Below are 21,386 nucleotides of genomic sequence, written 5' to 3'. Positions count from 1 at the left end.
ACATTTTCACAGGTATCCTCTCCTCATTTCAAAACTATCCAGTCTTATATTGTCCTTTTTAAACTTCTTTGTTTACTTTATTTTAAACTTCAGATGTTTATCTATTCATTAAGGTTTACAAAATATCATATTCATCTTTGTCACAAGTATCTTCCTCTACTCCGAAAACTATCTTCCAAGTACTGTTGATTTTAGCTAACTGTTTTGATTTTTTTTTTTGCATTTATCGTAGTCCGAAAAAAGGCCCATTAATTCGGACATTTGAATCCGCGGTAAAAGTCCTAGGCTTAGATTAAGCAGCCTAGGACTACTAAACAGCATATTCTTCTTGATTGACATCTCCACATTTGCATATATCCTTAATACATGGATTTTAAACAGTTGTAATGGAATTCATGGGTTATCATTTCATCATCATAATTACTCCAACTCAATTAATAATTCTTGTTGTCTTACCTACACAGTTACGTTTCTTTTTTTTTTTTTTTTTCAATATTTTTATTTTGGTTTGGCAGTTTTGGTTTTCCTTCTTTCACTCCCCTCCTCCACAATCTTTTTTTTTTCTTTTTTAGTCACTCCCCACCTCTTCTTTACTGTTATAACTTTTTGTGAATCATCATGTCTATCATAGAATGAGATGACTTATAATTTTGCCATTGATAAGATTAATTATCATTACTATTACTACAATTTATTAACGTCGTTTATAACTTAAGAGAAACATCCCATAAAGGAACGATGAATCGATAAATTTTCGTATAGACCTTACATTCACCTTGCTTGAACATTTCAGCTCATTATAACAGTCGACTTAAATTCTTTTTTTTTTTTTTGGAGCTTTCATATTTATTTTAGTCTGGCTATAAGTCAAAGATTTCGGAGTATATTTAAGAGAGGGGTTCAAGACTAACCAAAAACAAAAATCCTGATTTAAGAAAGGTGTTTAGAAATTTGACGGACTTCTTACATACAGGTCTATCCTTTCCCCCGGGCCACAATCATTTCTGATTTCCAAATTTGGTTGTTACACTTTTAACCTTGTATTTCTTTCTCTCGTGATGTCAAACCATGGCGTTTAAACCTGTGAATTACAAGCTCTAGTTAAAGTTAAATTTCATTATAGCAACGGTAGAAGATTATTATAACTAGAAAAGCACATGACATTGATGGTTAGTTTCTATTTGTAGATAGATTCTTCGGAATAGAATAGAATAACCTTTAGATTTAACCCCATTCGAAATAACGCTACTACTAATTAGCAAGGTAACATTGTTTAAGTTCACCTCGGAGAATCGATGCCCTAAATTAAGTATGAAGAAAAAATAATTAATGGGTAACATTTTATTAACATACATAGGAGAAATAATTAAGCATTGAAAATGATTAATCTCGGAGAATTTATTTGCCATCAATAACGAATAGTGAGGCTAACACCAAACCCATTTTTTTTTTATTCTAGTTTATATACAGGCATTCCCTTCCATATGGATGATTTCGGGTGCAACCTCTGATAAAAAAAATCTTTTGAATTTAATTTTAATTTTTTTTAAATGATATCTTTAGCGAGAAACGGTCTTGTCTCAAAACAATTCAGACAAAAATAGTCACCTGACAAATTGCACCTGATCTTGTTTTTTTACAATATACTGGATATAACAATTATTTACATATTGACCTAATTGGGACTTTGAACAGGGACAAAAAAAATGAAAGAATACGATTAAAGATGGATATATACACACTTTCAATTTTTTCTTTAAAGGATACAATAATAAACGAATATATCAAATCAAAAAAAACCATTTGATAGTGAAAACTCACTTCATCCATTCCTTTAAACCATATATCAAGGAGTTATTCAATTAACTTCATCTACAACTAGATCTACTCATAATCAATCATCATGGATTTTGAAATGAGGCAATCATCGTCTCCTCCAAGAAACTATCACAACAATAGCTATACTAATAATAATAATCACATATCATTGAATACTCCCATAAAAAAGATTAATCAATTAAGTTTAAATTCCCCCTTCCAATCCCCTTCATCTCCTATATTAAATTCATCTCCTGTTTATCCTACTTTAAATGATATCATAGTTAAATCAACTCCGATAGATTTCAATACCAATAATCATAATGTTAGTTCAATCATGACTAATAAAGGATATTCTCAAAAACTTACTAATAACGTGTTGATGGAATTGAATAATCGAGCTAATCAATTATCATCTTCAATGATGCTTAAATCTCCTCCTACTACATCTTCTAATACTATAAAAAATTCAGCTAAACTTAATTCAAATCGGAAAAAGAGATATAGTGGAATTCATCGGGGATTGTATAATGGTATGGAATCTATATCGAGTCATTATTCAGTAAAGACTAATACGGTTAATGAAGATGGTGATGTAAATATTGTCCATAATATCGATAATAATGTATCTCCGGAAAAGCAGATCGGAATGGTTGATGGAGATCAAGAAGCTAGTGTGAAAAGAAGAAGAACATTAAATGGTCCTGATGAAGTGTTAAGATATATACCTACATTTCAATTGTCACCTGAATCATCCAATCAATCAGATCAATTACCAAAAGAAAAACTAATACATAAACCAAATTTAACCATGACATCTTCCACTATACCAACCTTACACAATACAACTAAAGATAACAATAATACTGATAATAAAAGTAGTCCATTACGAAAGATTTCTCCATCTAAGAAATTCATGAATTTAAATGCATTATTAACTGGAGATGAAGAACCAAGTGAAGTTGATATGTTGAATGGTTCACCTAATAAAGATAAATTTTTAAAACCATTTCCACCTAGTAATAAATTACGACCAAGTTCATTACAAATGGCAGGGGTTGGTAATGTTTCAAGTCAAACTTTACATAAGAAGAGTTCGATACCTCAATTACAAAAGAAAGCATCAAATTCAAGTATTAATAGTAATGTTACATTAACTAAGAAACCATCAATTCCTCAATTACAAAGAAAATCATCAATCCCACAATTACAAAAGAAACCTTCCATTCCACAATTACAACATAAACCTTCTATTCCACAATTGCATAATAAACCATCCATACCAACTTTACAACATAAACCATCCATACCTACTTTACAAAGGAAATCTTCTATACCACAATTACAACCTGCAGCACATATAACATCTCATAATGATTCACGAATGACATCTCCAAGTCGAAGTTATTCAAATCGATCAATATCATCAGTGTCAACCACCACTACAACTCATGATAAAATCTTATCGAAATCTAGCAAAATTAATGAACCATCACATTATAAAATTAATCCAAATCTGAAAGTAACGATTCCCCAACCATTTTCATTATATAATAAACCAACTATATCATCATCGCAAAAATCCTTACCTGATAATAAAACTAATATTAATTCATCACAAAAGTCCCTAAGTAAATTTGCTCGATTTAAACAACAATTTCATTAAAGAATATGGATTAAAAAGTTTATATTTGTTTATATAGATTTATATAGAGAAAACAGAAAATGTTTCGATTTAATAAATGTTAGTTTGAACTTTAATTTCACCACCAATACTTAATTCTTGACCACCTTTCCATTTTTCACCAGCATTTAAATTTATAAATGAAGAAACATTACCAGGTTCAACACAAACCATATTAAGATAACCTGTTTTTGGGAAAAAATCAGCTGTAGCTTCTGATTTTTTAATCCAAGGATTCCAAACTACTGCATCAGGTAAATTCAATCTACGAACGTTAATGAGGACTTTACCGAATTCAATGATTTGAAAGATTTTATCCAATGGGATTGATTGATAAATACGATCAAATTCTTCATGAAAACTGATAATAGGAGATTTTTCAGTATAATGTTCTTTTAATAATTGATCATAACATTTTTGATCAATTAAATTATTGATTAAAGTATCGGTAATATCAGGGATTTTAAAATAAGTATGGAATAACCAATTAAATTCGAATTTCTTTGAACCTGTATTTTCAACTTCAATTTCAGTTGTTAATTTTTCAGCTTCTAATTTAACAGTTAAGATTAAAGTAAAATCATTTGAACCATTATCCCATAATTTTAATAAATCTGAATTAATTTGTTCAGGTCCTAAACCAAATTGAACAGTAGGAGGATTAGCAGTAGTTTGACCTAAAAATTCCCAAGTTGAATTTCTAACAAATCCATGTTGAGGTAAAGGATAAGTGGGATGAGATTCATCTTTTTGTTTACCAAAGATAGGGAAAACCAATGGAATACCTCCTCTAACTGGTTTAGAACCATCTAAAAATGCTCCTTCACTAACCCATAATTGTTCATTACCTTTATTTAACCAAGAAATAACAGTACCACCATATTTTAAAATGGTAACTTTAGTAGTTGGATCAGAAGGTAAAGTGACAATGACTTGAGTATCAGTTTCTTCCACTGGCATGGTTAAGGATTAGAATAGATTAGATTGGGAGAAAGTTTATTGTCAAGTCAATTGAAGGGGGGAGACGTGTTCTATGTTTGATCAGTAATGGCAACTGAAAATTGATAGTCGATACCACAGTGTACACTCTATATTATACAATGATTCCTGTATATACGACATCGGACAGTGAACTTGCGGGTTACATTATGAAACAAGAACGTGATCAGTTAGTCACGTGGTTTACATCATCTGATTAAATGATAAACGGTAACATAGTTAATAGTAAAGTTAATTAAAATAAGGGTAATTATGTAAAAATTGATAATAGTTGTTAGTTAAGTTTAAGGTCATTTCGATTGTCGGTCGGCAAGTACAGTTGTGAATGAAGACATGTCAATATCTATTGTATACTATAGTGAATAGTCTAGAGATGGATACATCGGCAATTAAAAAAATTTCGAATGTTTTTTGTCCGGCTGTCGGAATTAATAACTCCAGAGAAAAAAGAAGCAACAAAAAAAAAAAGAAATTTAAAGTAAGAAGTCATCATCATTCATCATTCATCAGTCATCATCATTAGTATCATTCTTCAGTTATAAATGGAAGAAATAAGTAGTAAAAAGTAGAATAAATAAATATACAGCCGTAATCATCATCTCTGAAGTCATCATAAATCATCATCATCATTGTCTGTTTAACATCAGTAGTCAAGACTCTTTTAAAGACGCAAAAAAAGACAAAAGAGAAAGGGATCCAACACATACATCCATACCCCAATACATAAGCCATAAAAATAGGAGTAAAAGTCTTATTTTTTACATCACACTTATTTTTTTTTTTTTTTTCGTTCTTTCTTTCTTTCTTCAGTTAACTACAGTGACACACACTCTGTAAAGGGCAAAGACCAAACATCTCTATTTTCAAAAAACTTCAAAATTCAAATTTTTATAATTCATCATTCATTCAATTAATCTCATTCCTTTTAAGTTAAATTCATTCATTCATCACTTTCATTTCATTTTAAGTATCACCATTTAGATTAGATTAGATAATAACTAAACTATCCATCCTACTGCTTACTACCATCATCATCACCTCGCCTCCCATCCATCCGCAGCAACGCAGCGTCTCACTCAAGCAGAATATCTCTTTTAGCAAACAAAAGAAAAACAAAAATAAACCAAGTGATAATTCAACATCATCAACACTAATCATCCAACCCTCCATCATCAACTGTTCTTATTCATTTGATCATTTCAACAGGATCGATCTCATCTTAATCTAACAAATCAATCAACCACTCTCCTCTTTGCATCCATAACTTTTATTGTTATCTGTCCCTCTCAAATCAAAGTCTGATCTATCCATTTCCACACTTTTACCTCGCATATTCATTATTCTTTCCCTCATATTCATTATTGATTCAAACCTTATATCAAACTAATAATCAATCAATCAATCATTCATCATGGGTATTACTTCAACCATTCTAAGATCAAGAATAATTCAAAAACCTTATCAACTATTTCATTATTATTTCTTATTAGAAAAATCCCCTAATTCAACTTTATCTGATTTACAATTTGATACTAATATTTCCATCTCCATAAATAAATTTAAAAATCATACTTGGACCATAAAAGAAGTTTGTCATTATGGTTTCTTATCTTCCATCATTTTATTTGTATTTATAATATTCCCAGCATCTTTCCTTACTAAAATCCCTATCTTAGCTTCATTCATACTATGTTTCTTAATTCCTTTAACTTCTCAATTCTTTGTTCATGCTTTACCAATCTTTACTTGGTTAGCTTTATTCTTTAGTGCCGGAAAAATCCCTACCGAATGGAAACCTGCTATATCTGTTAAAGTGTTACCAGCTATGGAAACTATCCTTTATGGGGATAATTTATCAAATGTTTTGGCAACTATTACAACTCCACTTTTAGATATCTTAGCTTGGTTACCTTATGGGATTTTACATTTCAGTGCTCCATTCGTAGTGGCTATCTTTATCTTTTTATTTGCTCCTCCAACTTCTTTAAGATCTTTTGGATTTGCCTTTGGTTATATGAATTTATTAGGAGTTTTAACTCAAATTTTATTTCCAGCTGCTGCTCCTTGGTATAAAAATTTATATGATTTACAACCAGCTAATTATACTATGAAAGGTTCTCCAGGTGGTTTAGGTAGAATTGATGAATTATTAGGTTTCGATATGTATACCACTGCTTTTTCAACTTCTCCCGTTATTTTTGGTGCTTTCCCTTCATTACATTCTGGTTGTGCTATAATGGATGTATTCTTTTTATGTTGGTTATTTCCAAAATATAAATATGTTTGGTGGAGTTATGGTACTTATCTTTGGTGGAGTACTATGTATTTAACTCATCATTATTTTATTGATTTAATTGGTGGTGCTATATTAAGTTTAATTGTATTTGAATATACTAAATATAATCATTTACCAATTGTTGATGCTAATAAATTTTGTCGTTGGTCTTATCTGGAAGTTTCTAAAATAAATGTGGCATTAATTGATCCATTATCATCGAATTATATTAATATTCCAAATGATATTGAAATGCAATCATCTTCTCAATCTCAATTTGATGATAATGTTACAAGATTTGTGAATTATCCATATTTACAACAACAACCATCTATAGTACCACCTACTCTTCAATCTCAACAACAAGCTGAAGAATTTGAAATGTCATCAATGGCAATTCCAAGATCAAGACAATCTTCAAGAAGTTATCTTGGAACCATGGCTCATGGAAGTTCATTGAATTTACCTGCTCATAATGAAGAAGATGATGAAGAAGATGATGATAAACATGAAGAAATTGTTCACGAAGATAATTCATCTTTAGAAAATAGTGCCACTCCATCTGTATTTGAAGATGATCATGTTCGTCAAATTAGTTCTGCAACTTCAACTACTTCATTAGATGAATTAGATACAACTGCCTCAATTCCTCCAATTACATCTACAAAAAAGAATCGTTAAATTCATGAGTTAATGAAACCATAATAATAAAGTGTATATACAAAGAAAATATTTCGTTAATTCGATCTTCCTATCCTATCCCATCCTTTTTCCTCCATAATATTAATAATAACTAATAAAAACAACAATCATAATAATAATAATAATAATAATAATAATAATAATAACTAATATTACAACTAATAACATAATATGCTCATTTAATAAAATATCTTACAATTTATAAATCAAGCAATATCACACACAAACAAACGCACACCCTCAATTCGATTTAATAATTTTTCAAAATCCCCCCATCATCCATCCATCGATAATTGTGAATAGTTCTGTCACTTGTGTATATTGTCAATTCTAGAGAGAGCTTTTTTTTTTTTATCTAAATCCATTTAGGTTTGAGTGTGTTTTTTACCTTATTCTTAGGTTGTTTCACCCTTTTTTCGAAATTTTTATTTAACTAACTGAGTTTTAATTTTTAATTTATTTTTATGTTATTTATCTATTTATTTCAAGTTTAATGATTTTATATAATAATATTTGATTTCATTTGTTTTTTTATTCTAGTTCATAATTCTTTAATTAATTTAATAATATTTTCATTTTAGTAACTAATAATAAGTGAGTTCTCCAATTTGTAAGTTTTAAAACCCTGTAAAAGTAAAGAATGAGAAGGTCACAATTTGATTTCCCCATTCTATTCAATTCAATTCAATTCTAGCCATCGTAATTGAAAGGGGTAAAGGATTTCCCCTTCTCTTTTGAAACATTGAATTTTTGCTGGTTTTTCAGAATTAAAGTTTTGTACTCTAATCCTCATTAGATTGTCAATACGCTTATCGTTCCATGTTATCAATTCTGTATGTGTGAAGAGCATAGGTCAGTTTGTGTGGTGATGGTGGTGATGGTTATTTTAGTTATGATTCAATTACATTATTACGAAAGAGAGTTATGAACAATTTGATTATTTAATGTGGTAATGCATACTTCAAACCAGTTATATATTCGTACAATTGAGTATGAATTGAAACCGCCTTAGTTTTCGAATCTTGTCCTTTGCACATACATGAGTATGGTCCACATTTCCACTTCCATTTACGACGATTATGATTGTTTTATCAAACTATTTAGGGTTTAATCACCTACATTACATACATACATACATACATACGTATCCACATATGTATGAAATATCAACAATATACATATAGCTCAAAATTTCAGTTTGGATAAGATTGGAACTAAGGTTCACGTTTTAGGAAACCTAATGGGGTACTTAATCTTCTATTTGTAGAAAAGTATAAAGTTTTCGATGGTTTGTGTTCTACATACGGCCCTATTACAAACAATATATCCAGCACAATGTAAGTCTGCAAAAAGCTTATTCAATGCGCTTTCAAGATGTTTAATATTTTTTAGTGACAAGGAAATATGTGAATATTAATTAGTGAGTGAGTGGGTAAGAAAAAAACATTGGTGGTGGTGGTAGTGCTGGTAATTAAACGTGGGAGAGAGGAGAAAATGAGAAGAGATGAAAAGAAAAAAGGGTCCCTCCCTAAAATGCATACAATAGATTTGCGATTCGACCACCTCCACAACCCATCACTACCACCACAACAACCACATTTCAAATTTATTGAAAAATGTGCGAGATGAGATGATGAAAAGTTTTATGTATGTAGTAGATCAAATTGGAAAAAGAATCATTTAGAAGTCTTATAAAACGCTATCGGGGTCTGTTATGGGGAATCATGATAGAGTACTTCGGATAATTCTGCCATATATTGACTTGACAATCTATAATCTATACGTCACTGGAAAAACTCCAAACGATTTATCGGTCACTAAAATATGAAAAATTAGCTACGTAGAACATAGAAGGAAGTACAAAATTGCAAGATTGTTTTTAGGGAGAAATCGGTGGTCCTACAGGTGCTGCTCCCCCTAAATGACCTTGTGCGTAAGTGAAAAATTAAATAATGACTGAGAAAAAACATAACGAATTAGTGCGCCATCTGCAAGTTGTATCCCCTGTATCACTAATTCATCGCCATTCTTTGCCGTTCCATCTCATTCTTTCATAGCCGTAGCTATATTTTTTCATTGTGAGTTGGCATGATTTTTAATGCATCTTATTAACTATTGCATTATTTGTTTTAAAATCCAAATTTGGTCTTTTCTTTGAAAAATATTCTAATACCCAAATTTTAAGTTATTTTCTGACTTACAAACATTCTTAATGTGTTGTTTAGTTACACTTTCTATTAGGTTACAATTATATTATTCCATTCATTGTGTCAATCTCTTAAAATAATATAATATACTTCTTAATAATAATAGGTTATTATCCACGTTTTACGAACATCCTGGATAATACAATGATGGCTGGGTATAAAGAACTGTTTCTAGGTAGAATTCTTTTCAAACCCAGTAATATTTTAGTAGATTTCAATTTTAACTTAACTTAACTTAAACTCTTGTCCAGTTCATTGTTGATAATTGCTCTACTTTTTCTGTATTTAGAACATAAAGTTGAAAATCAAAACAAAACCAATTATAAACGTCATTCAACATCCTGGTTGTGAACGTTAAAGTGGTTTAAAAAAAGGGGAAAGTACCAAGAACCCATATAAATGGTAGTTATTTTTAGCAGTTAACCAAGAAAATGGTTTGACGAAATTTGGTACTCCTGGTTATGGTTACGGTTAAATTAGCTAAGAAAAAAAAAATAAAAACATGATCAGTTACCAATTAGTTATCCAGCCATATCAGAAACGAACTTAAAAAGTAAATCATATCGATATGAGATAAAAGAAAGAAGCTAAATGAACCTACATAATTAATACCATACCATGATGTTACCATAATGTTCATCAAACCTCATCTTGTTCATCTTTCACGTATAGGTTTTGGCATTAAATAATTATTTTATTTTTATGCAACCCCCATAAATCTCACCTTCGACGGATTTCCTAATTGAGTCATGTAATATTCGCTTTTAAAAAAATAATAAATTTCTTTTTTTTTTGCTTTTAGTTTTTTGCGTCTTTCGTTGCTTTTTTTCTTGTCTTATATCATCATCATGTCAAAGTTTAAAATTACCCAAAAATAATATTAACAATAATATAGTACAATTTGCTATATTTAGAAAATTAAGCTAATGATCAGCTAATGTAGGTATTGTTCCAGCACAGGAAACTTTAATTTAGGGGAGAAAATAATATTATTTGGTTTGTACCTTTTCGTTTAATCCGCATGGGCTTTGGGAAATTTAAGCATGGATGATAGTTGCAAATAATGATTTTATTTTTAATATAAATAGAGGTGTAAATATCCTATATTGGTTCTGGTTTTCAGTTTTTATATTCTTTTTTATATCATCATTAATACTTCATTAATAACAACTACTCATAACAACAAACTCATATTACACACACATTCGCTATGCAATTATTTAACACTTTCACTTTCTTAGTCATCTCAGCTTACGTTGTCGTTGCTGACCAAACCTTCCAATTAACTGCTCAAGGTAATGGTATCAACACTCCAGTTACTTTCACTGATTCTGCTGTCACTTTAAACAATGGTCAAGTTGGTACTTTCACTTTAAATGAACCATCAGGTTACCTTTCAGTTTCTGCTACTCAATACGTTACCAACTCTGAAAATGGTATTGTTTTAACTGGTTCTACTGGTACTGCTTCTAAAGATTGGGGTTTAATTAACAACAATCAATTAAGATTCAATGTTGGTACTGGTAACACTAACTTCTGGGCTTGTCCAGCTGATACTGGTTATACTTTATATAACTTCCAAAGATCAGGATGTACCCAAGTTCAAATTTTCGCTGGTGATGTTACCGGTCCAGCTGATACCACTGAACAAGAAACCACTACTGCTGCTCCAGAAACTTCTTCTGAAGCTCCAGCTCCAGAACCAACCACCACTGAAACCACTTCTGAAGCTCCAGCTCCAGCTCCAACTTCCACTGTTACTACTGTTGAACCAGCTTCTTCAACCATTGAAACTTTCTACACCAACTCTACTTCAACTAGTGCTGCTCCAGCTACTTCATCTGCTGCTTCTATCACTTCTGAATACCAAGGTGGTGCTGCTAGAAACGTTGCTAATGGTGCTGCTTTAATTGCCGCTGCTGCTCTTTTATTATAAGTTTATTAGAACTTTATTTAATTTATTTTCGGTTTATCATTAAATCTTTATGTCGTCATTTTATATAATATTAAAAGTATTAATTTTTTCATGTTTCTAATCTAATATCTATTGTATTATATATATAGTTATACCTTTTATATATCAACTAATAATATAAAAATGTGTTTAAAAAATTGGTTAATAAGTATTTGTAGTAATTGGTCAACGGTACAAGAAATTACCGACATAAGAAAAGAGGTAAAGGGTTAGAAACAAAGAATCATCCGCTATAATGCCGAGAAAGAAAGAAAGAAAGAAAGAAAGAAAGAAAGAAAGTAATATAGCTCAGAATCAAATTTAAAAGTCATTCATAATGTGGAGTGGTTAATACACTAAATTAGATGGATCACAAAAGACCATTCGTGACCATTCTGTGGAAGATCAGGAACTGTCTTGGAATATAATTATAGTAATTATAAAGTGTTAGGGATGGGGTTAAAGGGGTATTGAATATATCCGAACAATTCCTTTCACTCCATCATGATCGTTGATTTCATCATCATCAATTGATACTCTTGTTCATCTACAATTATAGTCACTAAAGAGAGAGTTAACGGTGATCACCGCGAGGGAAAAGCCGACGTGGAAAAAAAATCAAAAATTTGGTTGCACAAAATACGCATCCAGTAAATTTGAGATGACGCAGATACGTAAAATGAACTATAAGCTATAGCCATCCACCCACATTATCAATATAAATGACTTGTTTATAATCCACAATTAAGATCTTTACTACAATGCATGATACCACCTCAAGCCACTGATTAATAACCATAACTAATAATAAATATATCTCACGACATTTCTCTCGTTACTTGAGCTACTTCTCTTTGTTAACAAAGTAACCAGTTTTCTATTTCTTTCTTCGTGTTGGGAGTTTTTTCTTGGAAGATTTTCTCTAAGACTATTTATTATGTATATTTCGATAACTTTATAAGTAAGTAACTGTATGTACCTAACATTAACGTTAACGTTAATGTTAATCGGTGAAAACCCTAAGAAATTCATTGCCTTGGTATACATCCATTTGTTACAAATTGATCACCCATAAATGGCTGAACAATTATAAAGAAGATGCGACATTAAACACTTTATCTTTTTGTTCTTCCCATGCCATACGACATTTTCCTTCAATCTTTTTTTTTTCTTCTCTCACTCATAATAAACTGATAATTATTTATTACACTATAGGGAAGGGAGAGAAGGAGACAAACATACATAAATAAATAAATCCTAATTTAAAATTTCATTTCAATTTTCAACAATATTGTTTGACGTTTCGTTTCTTTTTATCTAAAGTCATAGTTATAAGATTCAAGCTAGGTATTGGTTGGTGTAATACGTCTATTCATTTACAGTCGCCCACACGTCCCACTTCCTATTCCTAATTATTTCACAACCTGTCCCAAAAATAACAATAAATCTACATCATTCACCAAACAGAGGTTGGTTAAATATATACATAAATATCATATCACTATTTCATTTGTTAGACGTTATACCCATTCATAACTTATCTACGTAGTTCAATCTACTACTTTACATCAACTACATTACCCTTTCCATACATTGTAATCTCAGCACTACCATTCATGGTATTCTATATATAACACAAATACAATCCCAACCCAAAACCAAACCATACTAGTATATTATCATTCAACAAGATAATAACTTCACATAGTTTAACATGGTACTATCAACATCATCAGTGACACCAACTTTGGTTTCCCTACTACTACTGCTGGTACCTTCAGCGTCAACCGTACTATCTAATTCAAATTTAAATTCTCATTCAACTTCATCACCAGCATCATCTATTCATAAACTCATCCCTAAATTACTATACTCAGTGGCATCAAATTATCTTTCACCACGATCGTTGATCGATGTCCATAATCAAATTGACGAATTCACTGATCGTCAAGCTTTAGTTCAAAGAGTATTAGCCACTAGTTCATCATGTGCTTCAATTCTGTTATGTGTATGTGGAATGTATATGTTTCTCAGTATTGATCCTAAAAGACTTATATTCCGTCATCAATTAATCTTCTTTTTATTATTCTTTGATTTAATCAAAGCTATCATCTTATTATTATATCCTACACGTGTTTTAACTCATTCTTCATCTTATTACAATGATAGGTTTTGTCAAGTTGTGGGATTCTTTACCGCCACCGCTATTGAAGGAGCTGATATTGCTATCTTATCATTCGCAGTTCATACTTATTTATTAATCTTTAAACCAAATTTAACCACCAGAGTTAAAAATTCATCTAGAAATGAAGGTGGTTTATATAAATTCAGATTTTACGTCTACGGATTATCAATCTTGATCCCTGTTATATTGGCAAGTTTAGCATTTGTCAATGGAACAGGTTATGTATCATTGGTTTGTTGGTGTTATTTACCTGAAAGACCATTATGGTATAGATTTGTATTAAGTTGGGTTCCAAGATATTGTATAGTGATTATTATCTTTACATTTTATGGATTGATTTATTATCATGTTATTAAAGAATTTAGAACTTTAGGTGGGGTATTCACTACTATTCATAATTCAAAAGGTCATAATCTTCATCCTAATATAAGCAATGGTGATAAATTAGGATTCTGGTCTTCTATTCAATATTTCTTAATAAATTTAAGGGATCGTTGTTTCGTGAAATTGACTTTACCTGATAGATCAAGTCAAGATGGAGATAATAATGAAAATGTTGAAGTTTTGAACGGATCAGAATTGAACGCTGGTAATCGTTTAAATGTCAATAATAAACCTGACGCTTCTGAAGAAGATAATGAAATAGATGATGAGGAAGACGATGATGAAGATGATGTTGATTTACGTCGATTGCCAACTGCCACCCAAATACATTCCAATGATCAAGAAAATTTAGTTGATCCTGAAATCCATGCTGCCAATCTAGCAAATTTTAGAAAAAGACAACGTATAATTGAAAAACAAATGAAATCAATTTTCATTTATCCATTTGCATATATTTTCGTATGGGTATTCCCCTTCATCTTACAAGTCACTCAAGTCAATTATGAAGAACATCATGGACCTATTTATTGGATCAATTGTATGGGAGCATTCATGCAACCATTTAATGGGTTTGTTGATACATTAGTATTCTTTTATCGTGAACGTCCTTGGCAATATACTATTATGAAGAATTTTGAAAAGGAACATAAATCAAAATTAGATAATTTTTTAAATTTAAATCAAGAAAAATTCTTTTATGGTACAGATGAATCAATTACTACAAGTTCAAAATTAGCAAAGAATTCTTTAAGTGCAAGTATGGCATCTGATCGAGAATTCCCTACTTGGAGACATGTATTAAATTGGTTAGGATTACCTTTCTTTCAATTACCAACTGAAGAAAATATAGATAAATTTCAAACCAATTATATCACCAAAAAAATCAAGACTATCAATGAGAACCATAATAACAATCTTAACAACAACAACAACAGTCATAGTAATAATAGCTTTAGACAAACCCCTCGGAGTGGTTCATATAATAGTAATTTCAATGGTCATAATAGTATCAATGGCAATCCATTCAATAGAGACAATAGTAATAGTAATGGTAATGCGGGCATTACCAATAAAAAGCCTCATGATTATTCCAATATTTTAAGTGGAGATCTTGGTGAATCAGAATTCACTAGTTCATTAGGTAATTTCACCTTAAATTTTGATGCCAATAAGGACAATAATAATAATAATAATAATAATAATAATAATAATAATAATAATAACAATAACAATCTTAGTGTTAATAATACTACTTTGAAGAAGAGATCGATCAATTTACATCCTCATGAGGCCGATTTGAATTATTTACAAAGAGAATCGATTAGTAATGGTCGAAAACCAAGTGTGATATCATCTACTAATAAATCAAGTAAATCTGGTAATGGAGAAGTTAAGAAGAATTCTTCAACTTCAACTGCTTCAGGATCTCCATTCTCCAATAGAAAATCAACCTCACATCAATCAGTTTCAATTCCAAATGGAAATGGCAATACCAATAGTGGTACATCAATTTCATCTACTTCTAATCTTGATTATTTCCTTGATAAACCATCACCCAATGAAGATGATGATATTGGAGATGATGATGAAATTGATTTCTTAGAATTCTTAAAAAAGGGACCTCCAGTATAAGAGTAGAATAATTTATCCAATAAGAGGCCTTTCGTTATATATATATATATATATCTATGTAGAGTCCGACATGCGGACTATGTATATCTTCTATAATAATGTAATATAAATTAATTTATAACCTATTTAAATCTAGCTGCAAAACTTTAAATCAGACAAAAAAGACCGGATCTCGCATCAGATAAATATCTGTGGCCGGTCCGCTTCCGATGACGAAAAACAGACAAAAAATTTTAATTATTTTTTTTTCGTAACAAATGCTTATTAGTAAGACACAGCGGAGATAATTACCCATTTGGTATAAATAAATTTAAATATCACATATAAAGAGAAGAGGAGACATTTCTAAAAAAATTGAAACGACTGTTAGTTCAGAAGTTCGATATTGATCCTTTGAACAAGATATAATTACAGTGTCTTCATTATCATTGTTGAGTTTCAAATTTATCCTTGATAATCATTGAAGTTTCCCTAGTTCAAGATCATCGGTAATTTTTCATATTTTCCAGAAGTTCTTTTTCCGGTTTGACAGCTATTTATAACAAACTTGATTCAACAGATATAACGAAGAGCTAAGGCAGGGATTCGTATTACGTTATAACTTACATTCATCCATAGACACTATAGAGTTTTAGAGATTCATATCAAGTCAATCCAAGATACCAATTGCATTATCATTTTTCACATCGCATATCACCATAAATAATCATCTATCATGTCAAAATCACCGAAATCAACTAGCTCTACCGAGTTATCTAATGATAATGTAGTAGTGGCCAATAGTCTGAAAGACTATGAAGAACCAGTAAAGAAAGAGGAAAAATATTTCGAAAGTAATGCTGGGGATGGTACTAAAGCAAGTGATCAATATGTCACTGGTATAAGATTGGTAGTAACTTTAATCAGTTGTGTTGCCAGTTTATTCTTAGTGGCTTTAGATCAAACTATTGTGTCTACCATCTTAACTCAAGTGGGTAATAAATTCAAAGAATTTGAAAAGATTGGTTGGTTAACTTCTGGTTTCTTATTACCAATGGCTACTTTAGCTCCATCTTATGGTAAAGTTTCTATTGCTTTCGGTAGAAAGTATACTCTTATGGTAGGTATTGTCATCTTTGAACTTGGTTCATTGATCTCGGGTTTATCAAGATCAATGGATATGTTAATCGGAGGTAGAGTTATTCAAGGTATTGGTGGTGGTTGTGTTCAATCTATGGTTATTGTCATTCTTACCGAATCAGTTCCAATCTCAAGAAGATCTCTTTCATTCATCTTATTAGGAGTAACATTCTCAGCTGCTTCTGTGTTAGGTCCATTCATTGGTGGTGCCTTTGCTACTAAAGTCAGTTGGAGATGGTGTTTCTATATCAATTTACCAATTGGTGGTTTAGCTTTAACTTTATTATTCTTTGGTTTCAATCCTCCAAAACCAACCGGTAACTTACGTCAAAAATTAACTAAAATCGATTATACCGGTACATTTTTAATGACAGTTGGTTTAGTGTTACTTTTATTAGGTTTAACCTTTGGTGGTGTTGATTTCCCTTGGAAATCAGCTGCTGTTATATGTTGTTTTATTATTGGTGGTGTAACGTTAATTGCCTTCTGTTACTACAACTTTAAACTTTCTAAAAATCCAATCATCATTTATAAAATCGTTTCTAATGGTAAGATTTTAGCCGCTGTTCTTTGTGGTACATTTACATTTTCTTACTTTATGGCAAATATTATGTATTTGGCTATTTATTTCCAAGTTATCTTTAATGCTACTGCTTGGAGATCAGGGGTTGATTTAATCCCCTTAGTTATTTCTGTTGCTTTATCATCAGTTACAAATGGTATGTTTATTAGATTAACTAGAAGAGTCAAAATAACTATGATTATATCTGGTATATTATCTCCACTTAGTTGTTCTTTATTATTATTATTAGGTAAGAATTCATCAGTTGGTTTAAGAGTTGGTTTATTGATTCTTAATGGTATTTCAATTGGTTTACAATTCCAAAGTTCAATGTTATCAAGTCAATTAGAAGCTCCAAAGGATGTTGAAGGGTCAATTATTTTAACTACTATTTTCTTAAATTTCGTTAGATCATCAGGAGCTGCTATTTCAGTTACTATTGCTCAATTAATCTTTAGAACTAGTGGATCTCGTTATATTAATGAATTATTGGCTCAATTAGATACTAGTTCATCTGATTTCCAAGCTTTAAGTTCAATTAATCCAGGTGATTTATTATCATCTCCAAGTCTTATTAACGAATTACCTAATTCTGTCAGAGAATTAGTATTGGATGCATTCATGAAAGCTATTAAGAATGTATTCTATTTAGGTATTGCTTGTGGTGCTTGTAGTTTAATTGCAGCTATTTTCACTACCAACAAAATGATTCCAAAACATGACGATATTAAAGATAATAAAAAAGATATAAAAGCAGTAGAAGAAGAAGAAGAAGAAGATGCTGAAGTGGTTTCTGATGATCTTGATGAAAAAGTTCAAAACCATGCCTCCAATGATGAAAACATTGAAGTTCAAAAATAAATTTAATCTTAACTTTAACATATATTATACATAGTTTGTTATACACGGTGATAGAATACACTAATATACATACATAATTAATCTTTATCAATTAACTTAATATTTTTTTGCCAACTTCATCTAAATATAATTTAATTTGAGCATTTAATCTAGTAACTTTTAATTCAGTATTCCTAATCTCTAATTGATGTTCTGATTTCTTTTTATTGATATTATTTTCAATTTCACTGATTAATTCTTTCTTTTTATTATATTCTTCTTCTTTTAAATTCCTTTGTTCAATCAATTTAGTATAATCATCACGATATTTACTCAATTGTTGTTGACTTTTGGTAACTCTTTCATCAGCTTGGACTTTTAATTTATCTGTTTTCTCTTGCATATTAGTCAACTGTCTTTCAACTTGATGTATTTGTCTTGATAAATCATTGGTTTGTAAATTCAATTGTTCTAAATATTCTTGACTTTCAGTTAATCTAACTAATGAAGTTCGTTCTTTATTAATATCATTCGTTATTTCTTCTAGGATTCGGAATAAATTCTTTAATTCACTTTCAATGACTTGAATTGAATCAATAGTGATTAATAAATTCTGATCTCGTTTATCAAAATCATTATATGTAGATTGTAATTCTTGTAATTGTAATCTTAAATCATTTAAGATCTTATTAAGTACATTTAAATCAGTTTCGGAATATGCTTTAAATCTTTCTAATTCTTTGGAGGATTCAAAATATAAATATTGAACGTCATCTAACTTCTCAATTAATCGTGATTTTTCATCTTTATACTGTTTATGTTCGAGGGTTACTATTTCTTGTTGTTTCTTAAGTTTCTTTAATTCTGCTTCTAACTTGGAATTGAATAAATTGACTTGACTTAATGTGGCTTTCTTTTCAGGTTGACTTGAATCTTGTTCTATTTTTCGTTTAATACCTTGAATTTGATTGACTATTTTATCATTTTCATTTTGAACTTTTCGTACATTTTCTAAATTTGCTTCACTATCCAACACTAATTGTTCACATTCTTGAGAATGTTGTTCTCTAAATCGAGCAAAGTTGACCACAGCACTTAAGATTCTTCTTATTTTACTTGCATCAGGTCTGATTATATCCATTAATGTTAAATCATATATTCCACATCCTTGTAAAAATTTGTATGCAGCTCTATGAAGTACAATCAAGTGAAGGGCTGGAGAAGTGTCATCGTCATCATTTTCATTGGGTTCTTCTTGTCCTTGTTCCCCTTCTATATGAATCCCATTACCATTACTTGTATGCCCATTTAATTGAGATGAACCACCATTATTATGATCTGAAGGAGGTGGTATTCCTGTTTTCCCCAAGCTTTTAACTTTCTTTTCTATTGAATCGGGAGACAACCCCATGAATGTATCAAGGAACTGTTCAAACAACGACCTAATAAACAAACTAGTTGGTTTTGATACTAATTCTTCTGATGCTATGAAATCACAACTTTGTAAACATATCGTTATTTCTTTAGAATCCAACAATGGGAACGCATCCAGTTGCAGTGAGATCTGATTGATCCGACGATTGGTCAGTATTCCTGTCCTATATATCGTACTTCGACGAGACATGTTTCTTCAGGGCAATGACCAAGCTTGATGCTGCTAAGTTATGATAAACACAATATTAGGATTTTTTAACCTGTATTTTTATGTTCTCAAAATGTAAACATACAATCAAAAATAAATATGGCACACAAAAAAATAGCGAAAGTTCGATCACGTGTAAAATCTATACAGATTTTTATTATGGGAAATTCTATGGTTTTTAGTTGAAAACGAATAGTTGTCATATATTTTATAAGAAAAGGTATATCTATAAATAAGAATAAGTGTGTTGATGTCAGTTTCAACGTCGTGAGTGATGTCATAAGTATGTTCTGAAGGGTATATAACTATCAGATTCTTTCAGCTGTCCAAATAGCACCTCTACAGATTAATTTAATCCCTTCTGTTAATAAGATATAAGGAACCGCCTTTTCAGCATCATGTTCAAGAGCAGTATCTAAATGTTCTAATTCTTCATCTCTGAATTCTTTAATGGTATGCTTTAATTCTTCAATTTCTGGAGATGTTTCAATATCTTTATTTATACTGTCTTCAGTTAACTTGACACCAGTTTCCTTGTCATAAATTGGGGTATCATATTGATTCATTAATACTCTTAATTGTTGATTATAATGTCCTCCAATCACTGTTTCAACAGCAACAGTACATGCCATGGCAGCTTCTTTACCAATAAGAGCTGTACCTGCTCCAAGAGCAACAGCTCCTACTTTCCACAATGGAGTTATTATCGATGGTCTTACTCTTCTTTGAGTCTGTAACTTATTAAAAGTATTATGATGATGAATCTCTTGATCCCACATATGTTGTAAAATTGGTTTCAAATGGGGATATTTAGATGCTAAGACAGCATATTGACCCATATATATATAATTGGCCCCTAATTCACCTGCTTGATCAACACGAATAACCCTATCAAGAAATGCCTTTTGAGCTTTGGATAATTCTCCATAATTAACATTATCACCATGGTATTCTTTAGCTAAATCTTCAACTGAGGCAGCTTGTGATACAATTGATCTTGTACTAAACTTTCTGACTAAAGCACTTGTTTTGGATAAAACCAAACTACTCTTAGTTGATCTTGCTAACATGACTGAGTCTGGTGAAGAAGAAACGTATTGCTAATTGACAATTGAAATCTATCCCGTGGAAACTTATCTATAACAACTTTCATGACACCACTTTATTTCACACCAATTTTTTTTCTTGATGCTCGTTTACAATATTTTTTTTGCACTCATAACAAATTAAATATATAATAAATAAATTAACTAAATAGAAGAATCTGGCTTAGATACAATGGGCATTTGCGATAGATCAAGATGAGTTTGTATTACTTCCCAAACAGTAAAAGATTATTTGATTAGATTTTCATCATTGAGAAGGTTAAGAAGACTCATTTTA

The 21,386-nt window shown here is 30.6% G+C and overlaps 8 protein-coding genes across 8 annotated transcripts; 5 read left to right on the top strand and 3 right to left on the bottom strand. All coding sequences in view use genetic code 12, as the record gives it.

Moving 5' to 3' along the window:
* Window positions 1–1,903: 1,903 nt before the first annotated feature.
* DFJ63DRAFT_335314 (uncharacterized protein) lies at window positions 1,904–3,484 on the top strand (the record flags this gene model as incomplete). The annotated part of the gene is made up of 1 exon (XM_064908197.1): window positions 1,904–3,484. The coding sequence occupies one exon, from the start codon at window positions 1,904–1,906 to the stop codon at window positions 3,482–3,484; it is 1,581 nt and encodes a 526-aa protein (XP_064763125.1).
* On the bottom strand, window positions 3,267–4,744 carry DFJ63DRAFT_137935 (glucose-6-phosphate 1-epimerase). The gene has a single exon (XM_064903395.1). It carries the CDS (start codon window positions 4,460–4,462, stop codon window positions 3,554–3,556), a length of 909 nt encoding a protein of 302 aa, XP_064763124.1. The 5' UTR covers window positions 4,463–4,744; the 3' UTR covers window positions 3,267–3,553.
* A 724-nt stretch (window positions 4,745–5,468) lies between these two features.
* On the top strand, window positions 5,469–7,807 carry AUR1 (inositol phosphorylceramide synthase). Its single transcript, XM_064903394.1, has one exon. The coding sequence runs from the start codon at window positions 5,913–5,915 to the stop codon at window positions 7,455–7,457; it is 1,545 nt and encodes a 514-aa protein (XP_064763123.1). The 5' UTR covers window positions 5,469–5,912; the 3' UTR covers window positions 7,458–7,807.
* A 2,972-nt stretch (window positions 7,808–10,779) lies between these two features.
* On the top strand, window positions 10,780–11,798 carry PGA58 (Pga58p). The gene has a single exon (XM_064906991.1). The coding sequence runs from the start codon at window positions 10,896–10,898 to the stop codon at window positions 11,619–11,621; it is 726 nt and encodes a 241-aa protein (XP_064763122.1). The 5' UTR covers window positions 10,780–10,895; the 3' UTR covers window positions 11,622–11,798.
* Window positions 11,799–13,019: 1,221 nt separating this feature from the next.
* Window positions 13,020–15,974, top strand: GPR1 (Gpr1p). The gene has a single exon (XM_064903390.1). It carries the CDS (start codon window positions 13,354–13,356, stop codon window positions 15,838–15,840), a length of 2,487 nt encoding a protein of 828 aa, XP_064763121.1. The 5' UTR covers window positions 13,020–13,353; the 3' UTR covers window positions 15,841–15,974.
* A 581-nt stretch (window positions 15,975–16,555) lies between these two features.
* SGE1 (Sge1p) lies at window positions 16,556–18,382 on the top strand (the record flags this gene model as incomplete). The annotated part of the gene is made up of 1 exon (XM_064904990.1): window positions 16,556–18,382. One exon carries the CDS (start codon window positions 16,556–16,558, stop codon window positions 18,380–18,382), a length of 1,827 nt encoding a protein of 608 aa, XP_064763120.1.
* A 45-nt stretch (window positions 18,383–18,427) lies between these two features.
* Window positions 18,428–20,249, bottom strand: NUF2 (kinetochore-associated Ndc80 complex subunit). Its single transcript, XM_064903392.1, has one exon. It carries the CDS (start codon window positions 19,983–19,985, stop codon window positions 18,474–18,476), a length of 1,512 nt encoding a protein of 503 aa, XP_064763119.1. The 5' UTR covers window positions 19,986–20,249; the 3' UTR covers window positions 18,428–18,473.
* DFJ63DRAFT_135664 (putative monooxygenase) lies at window positions 20,149–21,260 on the bottom strand. Its single transcript, XM_064903384.1, has one exon. The coding sequence runs from the start codon at window positions 21,071–21,073 to the stop codon at window positions 20,312–20,314; it is 762 nt and encodes a 253-aa protein (XP_064763118.1). The 5' UTR covers window positions 21,074–21,260; the 3' UTR covers window positions 20,149–20,311.
* Between the last annotated feature and the right edge of the window lie 126 nt (window positions 21,261–21,386).

The sequence above is a fragment of the Scheffersomyces coipomensis genome (genome assembly GCF_036884675.1).
Source record: "Scheffersomyces coipomensis strain NRRL Y-17651 chromosome Unknown DFJ63scaffold_3, whole genome shotgun sequence".
Classification (NCBI taxonomy): domain Eukaryota; kingdom Fungi; phylum Ascomycota; class Pichiomycetes; order Serinales; family Debaryomycetaceae; genus Scheffersomyces; species Scheffersomyces coipomensis.
Note: the sequence above shows the minus strand (reverse complement) of the source record. Positions and strands in the feature narration are given on the sequence as shown.